Consider the following 13,274-nt stretch of genomic DNA (forward strand, 5'->3'; position numbering starts at 1 on the left):
TTTTTATGTTATTTTAAATAAATTAGTTAGATACAATAAGAAATAATTATGATTTTATTCAATGTGACTTTAATTATATATATATATATATATATATATATATATATATATATATATATATATATATATATATATATATATATATATATATCTATATATATATATATATATATATATATATATATATATATATATATATATATATATATATATATATATTGATTTTGTTCAATTTTGGTGATAAATAGAAGTAAGGATTTGATCAAAATATGTTTTTAGCACATTTAATATTTATAAGCATTTGCTCACTCAGAAGGAAACCATAATATAAGCATATAACATGATATTATGAGATCCACAATGTCCATAATTTATTATAAGTTTAATCTTCTAATTTTTAAAAGGTTTAGATACTATGCATTCAATCTTGTTAATATATATATCCCATTATCTAAATCAATGCTAAAATATAGTATATATTAGATCATATAAATCATAACATAAACCATATTAATTAATCTACTTTGAGTTCTTATTGATAACATTCAATAGTTTTATTATGTTAGTTATTTTATTTGTTTTACAAAATCTCTTTACTTATATATCATATATATATAAATGCTATGACATGTCAATGTCAAACAAATTTAATTTAAAATTTTAAAATTTTTATTTCAAATATTTTATACAATTTCAAATTAAAATTGAAAATTTAATAAATCAATTATGTGTTATAATTATTTTTTTTATTATAATAAATATATGAAATTTATTAATCAAAACATTTATGGATGAAATATTAATTTATTTTTAGAATATCAACAAAATTTTAGACATAATATTCCTCGAAAAAAACCATAAAAACTTCAAAGATAAAACATAATAATAAAATGATAAATTAAAAATGTATTACGAGTGTAAAAAAATCCAAATTTCACCGAGAACTAGTCATAGAGCACTTCAAATTTTGAATGCACTATCTCTGAACGACTTTTGATAAACCAATGATACGACCGTGTAAAGGTACACCTCTCGTTTTTTCACTATGTCTGCGTGATATTGTTGCATTGATAAAGACTATATTGTTAAGCAATTATTTCAATTCTTTTAAACTTAACTGGCCTCTTCATTTGAGGACTACGAATAGATTTTAGATCAGCGAGCAGATGTACTATTTGGGTTGGAATTTTAAAATAGATTTACTTATTAAATTTAAAGGTTGGAATTTCATACTTCGTTCACTTGTTTTCACAATTTTAAAAAAAAATTGACATTTTTACAAATTTTTAAATAATACTTTACAAAACAAATCACCCAATAACAACTAATTTATCTATCAAATTACATCTCTATACACCATTACACCAAATTCTTTACTAGTTTGACTTTCATTCCATATAACATTGTCACTCCATGTGATGTGTTAGGATTTGAGTAATTGACACTGTTTGATTAAAATCGATTCACTTATTATAAAAGTAAATTGGAAAAAAAAATATTAAATATAAGTTAGAAAGTGGGAAGGAATGATGATTAATTTTATATTTATGTTGTAAATTGGATTTATGTCATATGGGTAGAAGATTGAAAGAATGATTGTTATTTTTATTTTTATTTTTTAAAATTTAATTTTAATTTTAATGATACAATAAATTTTATTGTTTTTTTTTTTGTGTAAATCAACGTATTATATTAGCGTAAGAATACATATTTTACAAAAGGTCTGCACGAACAGACAGCAGAGTGCCATTTTACATAGCATTCACCAAAAGATGACCCAAAAGACCAGCCAAACGACCCCGGGCACACCACGCAGGGCGGCAGAGAAAAAGGGGGTTGACAAAAGCAGTAGAGACCAGACCTCTAAACAACTAGAGCCGCGGACAATGAGCGATGAGTTCTTGAGCAAAAATATAACAAAACCAAGAAAACCCACCAGGGTAGGTAGATACAACAATTGACCCAACCTCACGTTTTGAGCAAGAATGATAGCCAAGACCCGTTACATTTCAAGAACAATATAATTTTTGGAGGTATCCGACGTAGATGCTGTCTTGGCTTTGCCTGCCTGAGCAGACGCTGGACGAGTGTTCTAAAAATCGCCAGTGCGCTCCTCCATCCTGTCCTCAGCATACCTGGCATCAGGACCTATAGTGTGCCTCAAGAGACTAATTAGAACCGAGAGTTTCTTTGACATGGTGTCAAACTGTTGTTCCAGTGCGCTTATCTTGAACTCCAAGCTTTCCAGAATTGCAATGTGCTCCTCTGACGCAGCTGCAGTCGCCTGTTGGGCTTGACGCACTTGGTCAGAATAGTTCCCCTGCATACTCAGAGCCTTGGCCAACATTGTCTTCATTCTCCACATCTCTACTTGCGTTCGCACAAACTGAGTTGCACGCGTTGTAATCGAGCCAGGGTCCTGAATCCAGTCAATCTCCTTCTCCAGCTCTTGAGCCTCCAAATTTTCCTCCTCCTCCGTGGCAATGGCCTCCAACTCCTCGATTTTCCGTTTTTCTTTCTGCGAGATGCGGGTTTCATATGCTTCGCAAGCTCTTTTTAAATCTCTGTTGGCCGAAGCATTACGACTTCCCTCTCCCGCCATGATTTCAACCACACTCGATAGGCAGCACAGCGTTCTTCGGCCGAAAAAAGAGAGTTTCAGCCTCCAAATTGAAGAAACAGTGCCTCTGCCTCTGCGTAGAGCGACTAATAAATAGATAAGATTGGGGGATTCACTGGCTGTATGCCGATCCATTCCCTGTTGCCAGCAGGTCTTGTCATCATTATTCCTGTGAGGTGGTGTATTATTTCGAGTATGGCTCGATCTCTTGCCCTTACGGTAACCTTCCTTGCTATCCTCCAAAGCATGCCAAGTGTACTATCTACTATAAGGGCGTCAGCGGTGCACATTCTTTTTGATCATGTATCGGATGCGAATGCCTTCCTCCTGCTCGAGCATTGAATGCTCCTAAACTGCCTGTCCTTCACTCCTCCGCCAACCTTTAAATCTACCTGCTGTATGCATGATCCTACTCATGTCGTAACCTTGCCTAAAGCGCTGACCCTTCGGCCTTACTTTTCATTCATCAAATCCTGCCTCGAGAGCAGGGTACACCTTTCTCTTAATTCCGAGCATATGACATCCTGCCAACAGCTGTCCAATATGCGAGTGGGGTTCTCTATACCATAATTCGCCAGATGGTCCGCGACTACGTTGGCTTTACGTCTAATAGCCTGAAAGATCAAACCTTTCAACCACCCCAAATGTTCAGCTATGTTTTCTGTCACTTTAGTGAGTCGCCAATGCTGAGTGACCTTACTAGCTTTGGCTCCTGCATACATCTTTCTGGCTGCTATTATCGCGAGCTGAGAGTCCCCCTCAACCACTGTTGTCCCTGCCTGTAAGTTTCTGAGAATTCTGAGACCCTATTCCATAGCTGCGAACTCCATCTCATTGTTCGTTCCTTCTCCTAAGGCTCTGCTATAGATATGCTGAATTTCTCCTGCGTTATTCCTTATAATGCCCCCGATGCCGGCCATTCCTGGATTGCCTCTCGAAGCTCCATCGAAATTTAGCTTGAGGAAGCCTGCAGGTGGTCATTTCCAGATACTCAACGTGGTACTCATCTCCTGTTGGTGATTCGATGTAGCCACACTCATTCCATTATCTAGGTTAAAGGATTTTAAAATTTGTAAGTCCTGATTTGATACTTTGTTATCTTGGTCTGCTTTGCTTTTGACAAGAACCGATTGTCTTACATTCTGTGTAATAATTTCTAGAACGTGAATTATATCTCTGGTTTCGTTTAAGAATACTCTCCTGTTCCGTTCTTTCCAAATTATCCATGTGATGAACCCCGACATTATTTTCCAAATGGTATTGATCCTCTGATTACTAGAAAAGTTGCCCCGCCAATTCTCAATGGTCTCTTGGATGGAATTTCTGGTTCTTTCCATTTGCTGCAAAGTGTTTTCCACCCAGTTCCACAGGTGGTTAGCCCACTCGCAAGTGTTGAAGAGATGATTCATAGTTTCTTCTTCCTTATTGCACATGGGGCACCTAGAAGGGCCACAAAACCCTTTCTTGCTGAGATTCTCCCATGTGAGAGTTTTCCTGCGCATTAGGATCCAGAGGACGATTTTAATTTTCGGACAGAATTGAGAATCCCAGACTTGGTTGCTCCATTGAACCTCTTCGACTAACTCTGAGTTTTCGATACACTCTCTGGCTTCTTTGAGCATGAAGTAGCCCCCTCCTTGCTTTCCCCATCTTAGTTGATCTCTATCATCAGCCTTCCTTATTCTTCTTTTGTTTAATAGATTCTGCAGGTTCTTGACGTCGCTGTTAGCCTCAGTTGAGTTTTCTGTATCATTGATCGTCCATTCTCTCCATTCCAGGTCACTACTATTAGGATTCCAATAGTGATTCACCGTGGTTCTCCCCAGCCCTTGATAATTTCTCTACAGTTCTGCAAACTCTGGCCTCTCTAATTTCGGGAGTTGTTGCTAGGCATCCTCCCAAAACAAGGCCGTTTCCCCATTGTGAATTTCCCAAAAGCTATTCTCTTGTACAATACCTCGATTACTCCTTGCAAGGTTCCAGATCGGAGATCCTTCTGGATTCTCTTGCATTCTGATTAAGTTTTGAGTGTTGTGCAGTGGAGCGTATTTTTGCTTCCAATGTCTAGCCCAAGGAAGATTGGGTTCCTTCAGCCATTTCCACCAAAGCTTAGCCCCACAGGCTCTATTGATGGTAAAGGGATCTAGCAGGTTTAACCCTCCCAATTTTTTGGGTTTGCACAATTTATTCCATGCCACTAGTGCCCACTTTTTCTTCTCTGCGTTTCCTGTCCATAAAAAGGATCTTTGAATCACCCTCATCTTCTGCAAGACTCCCTTGGGAGCAGGGATTATGGAGAGCAAGTATTGAGGAATAACTTGCAGAACTGCTTTAGTTAACACTAGCCACCCTGCAAAATTGAGAGCTCTATGGGTCCAGTGATGACATCTCTTCTCCAAATTGGCTAGGATCTTCTCCCAATGCACTTTTTGCCAATGTTTGTCTGTTAGGGGAGCGCCTAGGTACCTCGAGGGCAGACTTCCTTTGCCGAAGCTTAGAATGCTAGACAGATTTTTTTGCACAGCTAGATGCATAGTGAAGAAAAAGATGGTAGATTTAGATAGATTAATTTCCATACCTGAGGCTTCACTGAAAATATTGAGGATCCTCTTGTAGCCTAGGGCTTCTTTGACTGTAGGAGAACCATGCAACATTGTATCATCAACAAATTGTTGGTGAGTGGTTGCTGGAATATGGGGCAGGGGCTGTAACCCTCTGATCTTTCCTTCCTCTTTAGCGCTGCGAATGAGTCTGCTCAAACCTTCCATCATGATAACAAAAAGGAACGGTGATAAAGGGTCTCCTTGTCTGATTCCTCATGAGGGGGAGAATTGGTTGGCAGGGGAGCCATTAACCATAATAGAAAATTTGGTAGATTTAATTAGAGCTAAAATCCATTCAACCCATTGATTGGCAAACCCGAAAGCTTTTAAGATTGCTTCAAGGTAGTTCCAGTTGACCTTATCGTAAGCCTTAGATAAGTCCAGTTGCATCATCATGCCTGCGATTTTCCTGGATTGAAAAGTATGAATCATTTCCTGAGCCAGTAAAATATTGTCCAGAATTTATCTTCCTTCAACATACCTTGATTGTTCTTCTAAGATGAGGCTCGGAAGAATAGGTTTCAATCTATTGGCAATAACTTTAGAGATAATCTTATAAATGACATTGCATAAAGCAATGGGCCTAAACTTTGTTGGGGTGTTGGCTTCAGCTTCTTTGGGAATCAGGGCTAGGAAAGTTGAATTTAGAGATTTGAGAATTGAGGTCGAGTGCCGAGAGTCCTCCACCACTTCCTAGACCTCAGATTTGACAATTTCCCAATAGGCTTTATAAAAGATGATGGTAAAGCCATCAGGCCCAGGCGCTTTGTCATTCGGCATACTCTTCATAGCTTCTTCCACCTCTTCCAGAGAGATTTCCCTAGTTAATGCAAGATTTTGCTCATTGGTGATTGTTTTGGGAATGGATTTAATGAGTTCAGCGATTGCGTCTGTTCTGTCCACCTCAGGCTCCTGAGCTATGCTGTTAAAATGCGTAGTGAGCAGAGTTGAGATTCCTTGATGATTCTGAAGAATGTCTCCCTGATCGTTTCTGAGACTGAGGATTTTATTGGCGCCTCTATAGTCTAGAGCTGATCTGTGAAAGAATTTGGTGTTCTGTTCCCCTTCCTTTAGCCACTGAATACGAGACTTTTGCGTCCATAGGGTTTCTTCTCGTTGGCAGCGAAGCTTCCATTGTTGCATCAAAATTTTTTCTTGGTCTGTAGAGTCTGAGTTGCTATCTCCAGTTATCCATCCTTTGTGAATCTGCTCTAGCTGCTCCTCTATTTTGGCTTTCTCTTTAAATATATTCCCAAAAACTGTTACATTCCATGCTTTGATTTTATTTCTGATGTATCTCAATTTACCTTGTAATTTGTACATTTTGGTGCCTCTTATGTCCATCGGTTCATGCCACCACTTCTCAACAAGTTGAATAAAGTCCGGGTGATTAAGCCGAAACTTCTCAAATCGAAATGGATTGTTTCTAGGAGTGCCCTGGATCGCAGCCATTAGAGAAATGAGCCAATGGTCTGACCCTCCACTAGGTAGAATGTCTGATTCTACTACCACTCCCTCCATCAGAATTCTTTCAGATATAAGAAATCTGTCAAGACGAGAGGCAATTTGTCTTTCACCTCCCCTTCTGTTATTCCAAGTGAAGGCCCCACTCTTGGGTTGAATATCCACTAATTTAGCTGAAACGATGAAATCTAAGAAAGCTTCAGAATCTTTGTTGAGTCTCCTGATCCCTCCTTTCTTCTCTAAAAGTGAAGTGATCATATTGAAATCTCCTCCTATGATTGCCTTTGTGCTGGGATATCTAAGCTTCAGATTCAAAAGAGTTCTACGAAAAATGTATTTATCTTCTAATTTCTTATGTCCATAAATGTTGGTGCACAGATAAGTCTCTGAGTTGCCTATCACTTGAACTTCTAGAGCTATAAAGGATCTGTTAGCTTCAGCTGAGAGGATATTGATTACATGCGGATACCACAGGGTGACTAAACCTCCTTCCCATCCATGACTAGCAGTCTCCATATATTTCATTTGTCTACCTAGCTTTTTGCTTACATTATCAATAATATTACTTGCGCATTTGGTTTCTTGCACAAATACAGTATCAGGTTTTTCCTTTTGGACCTTCCTCTTTAAGAGCCTTTGTTTAGTTTGGCTATTGAGCCCTCTGGCATTCCAAGAGATGACTTTCATTTAAAACTAAAGAGAAAATTAGTGAATAAGAGAAAAAGCTTCTAGAGCTTTCATCTTACCAGAGTTTAAAAGCAGTAGTCCCAATTCCTACAGAGCCTCATTGTTGGATTTGTGCCCTCTCTTCTTCCTTTGTTTAAAGTTGGTTGAAGTGTGAAGTAGGCTTTTTGTATGGAGTCCCATTCCTTTTGCTACACCCAGATTCTTGTTTTGCCTATCCAGCTCTGCTTTCTGTCTTGCAACAAATAGCTCATTAATTCTTCTCACCTCCTCTTCCGGAATGTTTTCCATCCCTTGCTTCTTCCATTTTTCCACCATGTTTGGTAGGTTAACTCCTTCCTGCTCTAAAACCTCATTGAGCTCCATATCCTCACTTCCGGTGTCACTTATCAGCATTTCTGCATCTTCATCTGTCCCTTCTGTTACTTCCTGAGTCTGTTCTGTGATGTTTTGAATGTTTTCCTCCACTGCTTTGGTTGCATACTCTGTTGTATTTTTGTTTGCTTCAGAGGTATTTTGTTCCTTATTATGGTCCTCTGATTCAGTTTCAGTCTCCAAAACCTCAAAAGCATTACTGGTATTACCTTGTGTTGCGCCTGTTCTGATCGGTCGTTTCCTGTTTTCTCTCTGTCTTGCTCTTGGTCTTATGAAGGTATCCCTGTTCTTTTCTGCCTGCTCTCCCTTAAGTTCTTCCACTGATCTGTTTAATGGACATTCTCTTATTAAATGTCCATGCTCATGACACTTCCTGCAGCGAAATGGAATTTGCTCATAGTCAATAGCTTGGAAATAGTCCTCATCCCTGTATTCCAACCACAGTCCTTCATGCAAAGCCCCCGACACATCCAACTCCACACAGATTCGTGCACAGGACGTATATCTTCTTTGCAGAGTGGCTTCTGAGGCTTTGATAAAAGTTCCTAGCTTGTCACCTATATGTTTTAGAGCTGAGTAGCCCCAATAGTCTATTGGAAGGGAGAATAGGTGAATCCAGACTGGCACCTGCTTAAAGGTTTCTTTCTCTGGCACGAAGTTAGGCTTCCAAGGTCTCATATAGAGACCTGCTGAAGCAAATAAGTAAGGTCTCCCATCAGATATTCTATCCTTGTCCTCTAGATTCGAAAAAACAACAGTGAAAAAACCTTTGGCCCCTAAGTGTAGTCTAACATCACCTTTGGGTTTCCATTGTTGCTTGATCCATTGACACAGTGCTCTCTCCGTTGGCCATAGTCCCATGAACTTGCAGATCACTGCGTGTCTAGTCATGTGTTCTCTGTAGGCTTGAATTTCCGGGTCTGTGATCACCACCCTTAGGGCCTCTGTTGTTTTAGGCTTGCATGGTCCCCGGCTTTTTTTGTCATTGAGATTGTTTGGTTTGTCCCCTTTCTCCTCTCTCTCTCTTTCCAGTGCTTCTTCTTCTCCGTCTTTTTTCTCCTCTTCTTGTTTGTTCTCCTGAGTAATATGTGCCTACGCTGTCTTCTCCCTACTCCTATTGTTTGCTCTACCTTCACTCTCCTTTCCTTTCAGTTTCTGAGTGCTGTCTTCCGTCTTGTTCACATCTTGTCTCCTCCCCTTGTTGGTTCCCTCCTCTTTCTGTGACCTTTCATACCCTGTGATTCGCACACCTTCCTGTGCTATTTGTTTTTGCATGATTATTTGTCTGAAGGTAGGGGTCCCTATGGACCCCTCGTTGACCATCTGTCGGGTCAGGCTCTGACCCCTCCTGAGAAGCTCTGCTACTCTGATCCTGTTCCTCTCTAGGTCAAACCCAAGGTCTGCAAATTTCGAGATCTGTAAACCCTCGAAACTTCATGCTCGAATCGTTTTTCTTCGTATTTCTATACCAAATCATGAGTTCAATACTATCATCCATCAAGGTTCACAATAAATTTTATTGTAATTACCTTTAATGTTATTATTTAATTTTAAATAATTAAAATTCAATCATCAAAAACATATATATTTCTTATATATTATATAAAATATTTTTTATTAAAAATAAAATTAATTTTATTTATTTATTTATTTATATTAAAATATAATATCATTTTTATCTATTAATATGGTAGAGGATCTAACAATATTTTTTAAATTTTGAGGGGTCAGTGCTTTATGACTTTCAATATATACAATGTTATATGGTCATTAATGTGCGGGGTAATATATACACCAAATGCTTTATGACTCTCAGTATATACAATGTTATATGATCATTAATGTGCGGGGAAATATATACCACCAACTAGATTTAAGCAAATACAAAATTCAAACTATCTTGCACATTAATGGCCCTATACTAGTTGTCATGCTTTATAGAAGACAATATTGACGTATCATGAATCTCAAAACCTGTTATGACTATAATTAGAATCATATATATTATATAAGACAATATTGACGTGTTAACTCGGTATCATGAATCTCAAAACCTGTTATGACTATAGTTAGAATCATATATATTACAATGAGGCTAGCCTCTGGTCTCAATGGGGACATTAACATGATTGCAATGATAATAAATTTGTGTTTCCAATTTCCTTGATTCAGCTTACAATGGAGAATCATTAACCATAGTAAAAAAAATGTCGGTTTTGGCTTATCATTTCATTTGGTAAAAGTGTTTAGAGGCAAAAAGATAGAAGTTAGAAGTTATGAATTTCTTTTTCATGCATAATGAAGTTCTGGCATTATTATGAATAACAAAATAATTTTGCACAAAAAAACAAAAATGAATAGAGGAATAAAAACTTCACTTATATTACCCTGAATTCCAATATATATCACAAGTTGAACCAAGTGAAAAATAAAATACACCCAAAATAGAAATGTCAATACTTGAAATTAGGAAGTTTGTTCGTTTGTTTGTTATTTTTTTAAAATAAATATAGTGGGAAAATCAGGTTTTTGTTTTTGGTTTTTATTTTTTTTAAATAAATATAGTGGGAAAATCAGGTTTTTGTTTTTGATTTTTTGTTTTTAATAATATAGTGAGAAAATTTATTATTATTTAGTTGTTAAATTGGTTGTTATTTTTCAATATTAGGTAGATTGATTATCACAATTATTTAAGAAAAACTAAAGCACCTAAGATTATTTTGTTGATGATTATTATTTTGCTAATGATTACTAAGAGGTAAGCTTTTATTCTTGTTAGAAGTCTTTAAAACCATTAACCTAAAAAACCATGACAGTTAAGATTATTTTGCTAATAATTAAAAAAGACAAACTTTTACTCTACTCTAGCCAAAAATCTCTGAAACCATTAACCTATTTTATTACCTATGAAAAAAAATAAAAACCAATTTTAAAACATACTCCCATTCAAATCAATTAACAATTCAAATCCATAAACCATTACAGAAAATCCGTGGTAACTTTGTCTGACACTCAAATTAACAAGACGCATGCATAAATTATTTATTTCAACCTAGGGATTAAATGTATATATACCGATGTTAGCCCCTGTGAGGAGGAAGCAAGTCCATACTGTCAATTCGTAATATCAGTGGACCCGTCTTAATTCGGTAGTCTCTTACCTAAATCGAAAGGGCACTAACACCGTTCGGGGCTTACGTCATTGGATAAAAGTGCATTTTCCGTAGACATTGGAATGCTGAACTTTGTGGGCTGTGCAATTGAATGGTTCTGGAAATGTAAACTCTTACCTGTCTGTGTGACACCCTACATCTGCGCGACAATATTTTTTAAATAATGTAATATTGTAAGTTCAATGTACCTTCTTTGATCTTAAATCAGCATTAGTCAGGAAGATCCTCAATCGCATCCAGCATTGAGAAATCGACCGGCTGACAAGATACTGTGAAACAGTGTAAGCCCACAACATCACACTGTCATGAATTCTCAAAAACAAAACTACCGTGATCCGTTATCCACATGCTAAAGATTTCGGTCTAATTTTGTGGAATTTTTTTGGGTGCAGGAATTGTAGTAAACTAAAGCGGCAATTTGTACTAAATTAACTTAGGTTCACATCATTATCTTACGCTCACAGCTGACACCTGTTCTTTTATCAGATTTCTAACAAAGTAGACCATCCATCGACACCTACTCACGTTTTTAATCACATGCTAACAATGCTCTTGTTTTTATTTATGAAAGTTGTCGGAGCAGCTTGGAGTTATTGTTTACAAACCCCAAAGCTTCATTGATCACTAAGTGCTCCAGTAAGCGTGCCTGCACTTAAATAAAAGAGAAAAACGGAACGCATCCCTCTGCAATTTGCACGCTTCACCTAAATAAAAGAGAAACACTGAACACATTCCTCTGCAATCTGCACGTTGCCCCTATAAATAAGTGATACAAGCTTGAAAATTACCCATCAATGCATAACAGCATACTAGGGCAGGCTGTAGGCTCTTAGAGTTCACATATTTTCAGGCTTCAATCCAAATCCAAATCCAATGGAGAATTACTGTAGGAGTCTATGTAAATACCATCCGGAAAGCTCAGCATTAGCTTACTCAGAAGATATTCAGGCTCACCGTCATGAATACACACCTCCTCAAGCAGAGGATGCTCAATATTTTGAAATTGATATTTCATCCCCCGTATCCCCAATAACAGCCACCTATCCAATCCGAAATTCTGGCTCAAGCTCAGACGAGGATCATAGCGAAGATGAATTTGAATTGAACTTCTCTATTTGTAGCTCTAATTCCCCAAACCCTAATCAGTGCCTTTCTCCTGCAGATAACTTGTTTTACCAACGCCAGTTGCTTCCCCTTCAACTAATACCTACACCTCTTGAATATGATGTTGATATTAAGGATATCCATACCTCACTGCACTCTTCTAGTAACGTCCCTTTAGGAGTCAAGTCCCACTTCCCCAACTTGCTGAAAACTGCTACCAAGTTGAAGATATCTTTGTTTGGATTTAGAAAGCCAGCTAAAGTCGATATGGATTTCCAGTCTACTTGTGCTAAGTGTGGTACTGATGTTGGTATGGACACTCCTGTGCCCAAGCAGAATAGATTACTTACTCTGAAATTGAAGGTGGTGGAAGTACCACTGATGTCTCTATTCACTCGAGATAATTCTAAGGTTGCCAAGAGAGATGGAAGCAATTGGTTTCTGAAGAAATCAGAAGATTCTGATTATGGAGAAGGACACTGTAAAAATATGGATAGGGATAAAAAGAGAGCTAAGGAGATTGTTCAAAAGTATGTGAAGAAGATCAAGCCTTTGTACGTTAAGATTTCACAGAGGTGTAATGAAAAAGTTAGGTTTGGAGATCTGGAGAAACCCGGAGGAAGGAATGGAGTGAAAAATGGTAGATATCTGGATTCAGAGAGAAGTGAAAATCAGATGTTATTCTCATGTGGTTCGCCCTCATATTTCCCTGGTAACTTGAAGCTGCTTTACAAGCATTTGGGTAAGGGGAAACAACAACCTTCTGAAATGCAGCAGAACCTTCCTAAGTACCGCAGTAGTGAAAGCGCATTGATGGAGGTGCAGAGTGCTATTCAAGGAGCCATAACCCACTGCAAGCAGTCCATTGACATGAATGGAAAGTAATATGGTAACAGCCCTACTCTTGGCACACAGCCCTTCCTCTTATTGATTTGCAATGCTGCTTGCTGAAGCTAATAGAGATTTCTCTTGTTGTTATGTGTGCTTATCTTGGGGTGCATTTTTGTTATTGTTTTGCAATGCTGCTTCATGAGACTCATAGGGAGTCGTCTTCTTGTTATGTACGCTTATCTCAATGTGAATTCCCCTTATTTTTTCATTGTTGACAGTGATCCCTGTAGATCCTGATAGGCATCACTGTCGACCACTGTTACTATTTTTTAACAGCGGCCCTTTCAAACTCTTCTAGTGTTCCTTTCTCACTTTCCTTTCCTAAGCAAATTATTTTTGATTTAGAGCTGGCGAAGTTCA

At 37.7% G+C, this 13,274-nt stretch overlaps 1 protein-coding gene across 1 annotated transcript; it reads left to right on the plus strand.

The window, feature by feature from the left end:
• Positions 1-11,732: 11,732 nt before the first annotated feature.
• Positions 11,733-12,908, plus strand: LOC149160325 (putative membrane-associated kinase regulator 2). Its single transcript, XM_089434581.1, has one exon. The coding sequence runs from the start codon at positions 11,793-11,795 to the stop codon at positions 12,906-12,908; it is 1,116 nt and encodes a 371-aa protein (XP_089290707.1). The 5' UTR covers positions 11,733-11,792.
• The last annotated feature ends 366 nt before the right edge of the window (positions 12,909-13,274 follow it).

This window comes from Pinus tabuliformis, chromosome 5_2 (genome assembly GCF_031772625.1).
Source record: "Pinus tabuliformis cultivar Carrire ecotype Pingquan chromosome 5_2, CPIR1, whole genome shotgun sequence".
Classification (NCBI taxonomy): domain Eukaryota; kingdom Viridiplantae; phylum Streptophyta; class Pinopsida; order Pinales; family Pinaceae; genus Pinus; species Pinus tabuliformis.

Bases quoted from the DNA above. Each gene is read 5' to 3' on its own strand.
- LOC149160325 (XM_089434581.1), top strand. From the start codon at position 11,793: ATGGAGAATTACTGTAGGAGTCTATGTAAATACCATCCGGAAAGCTCA.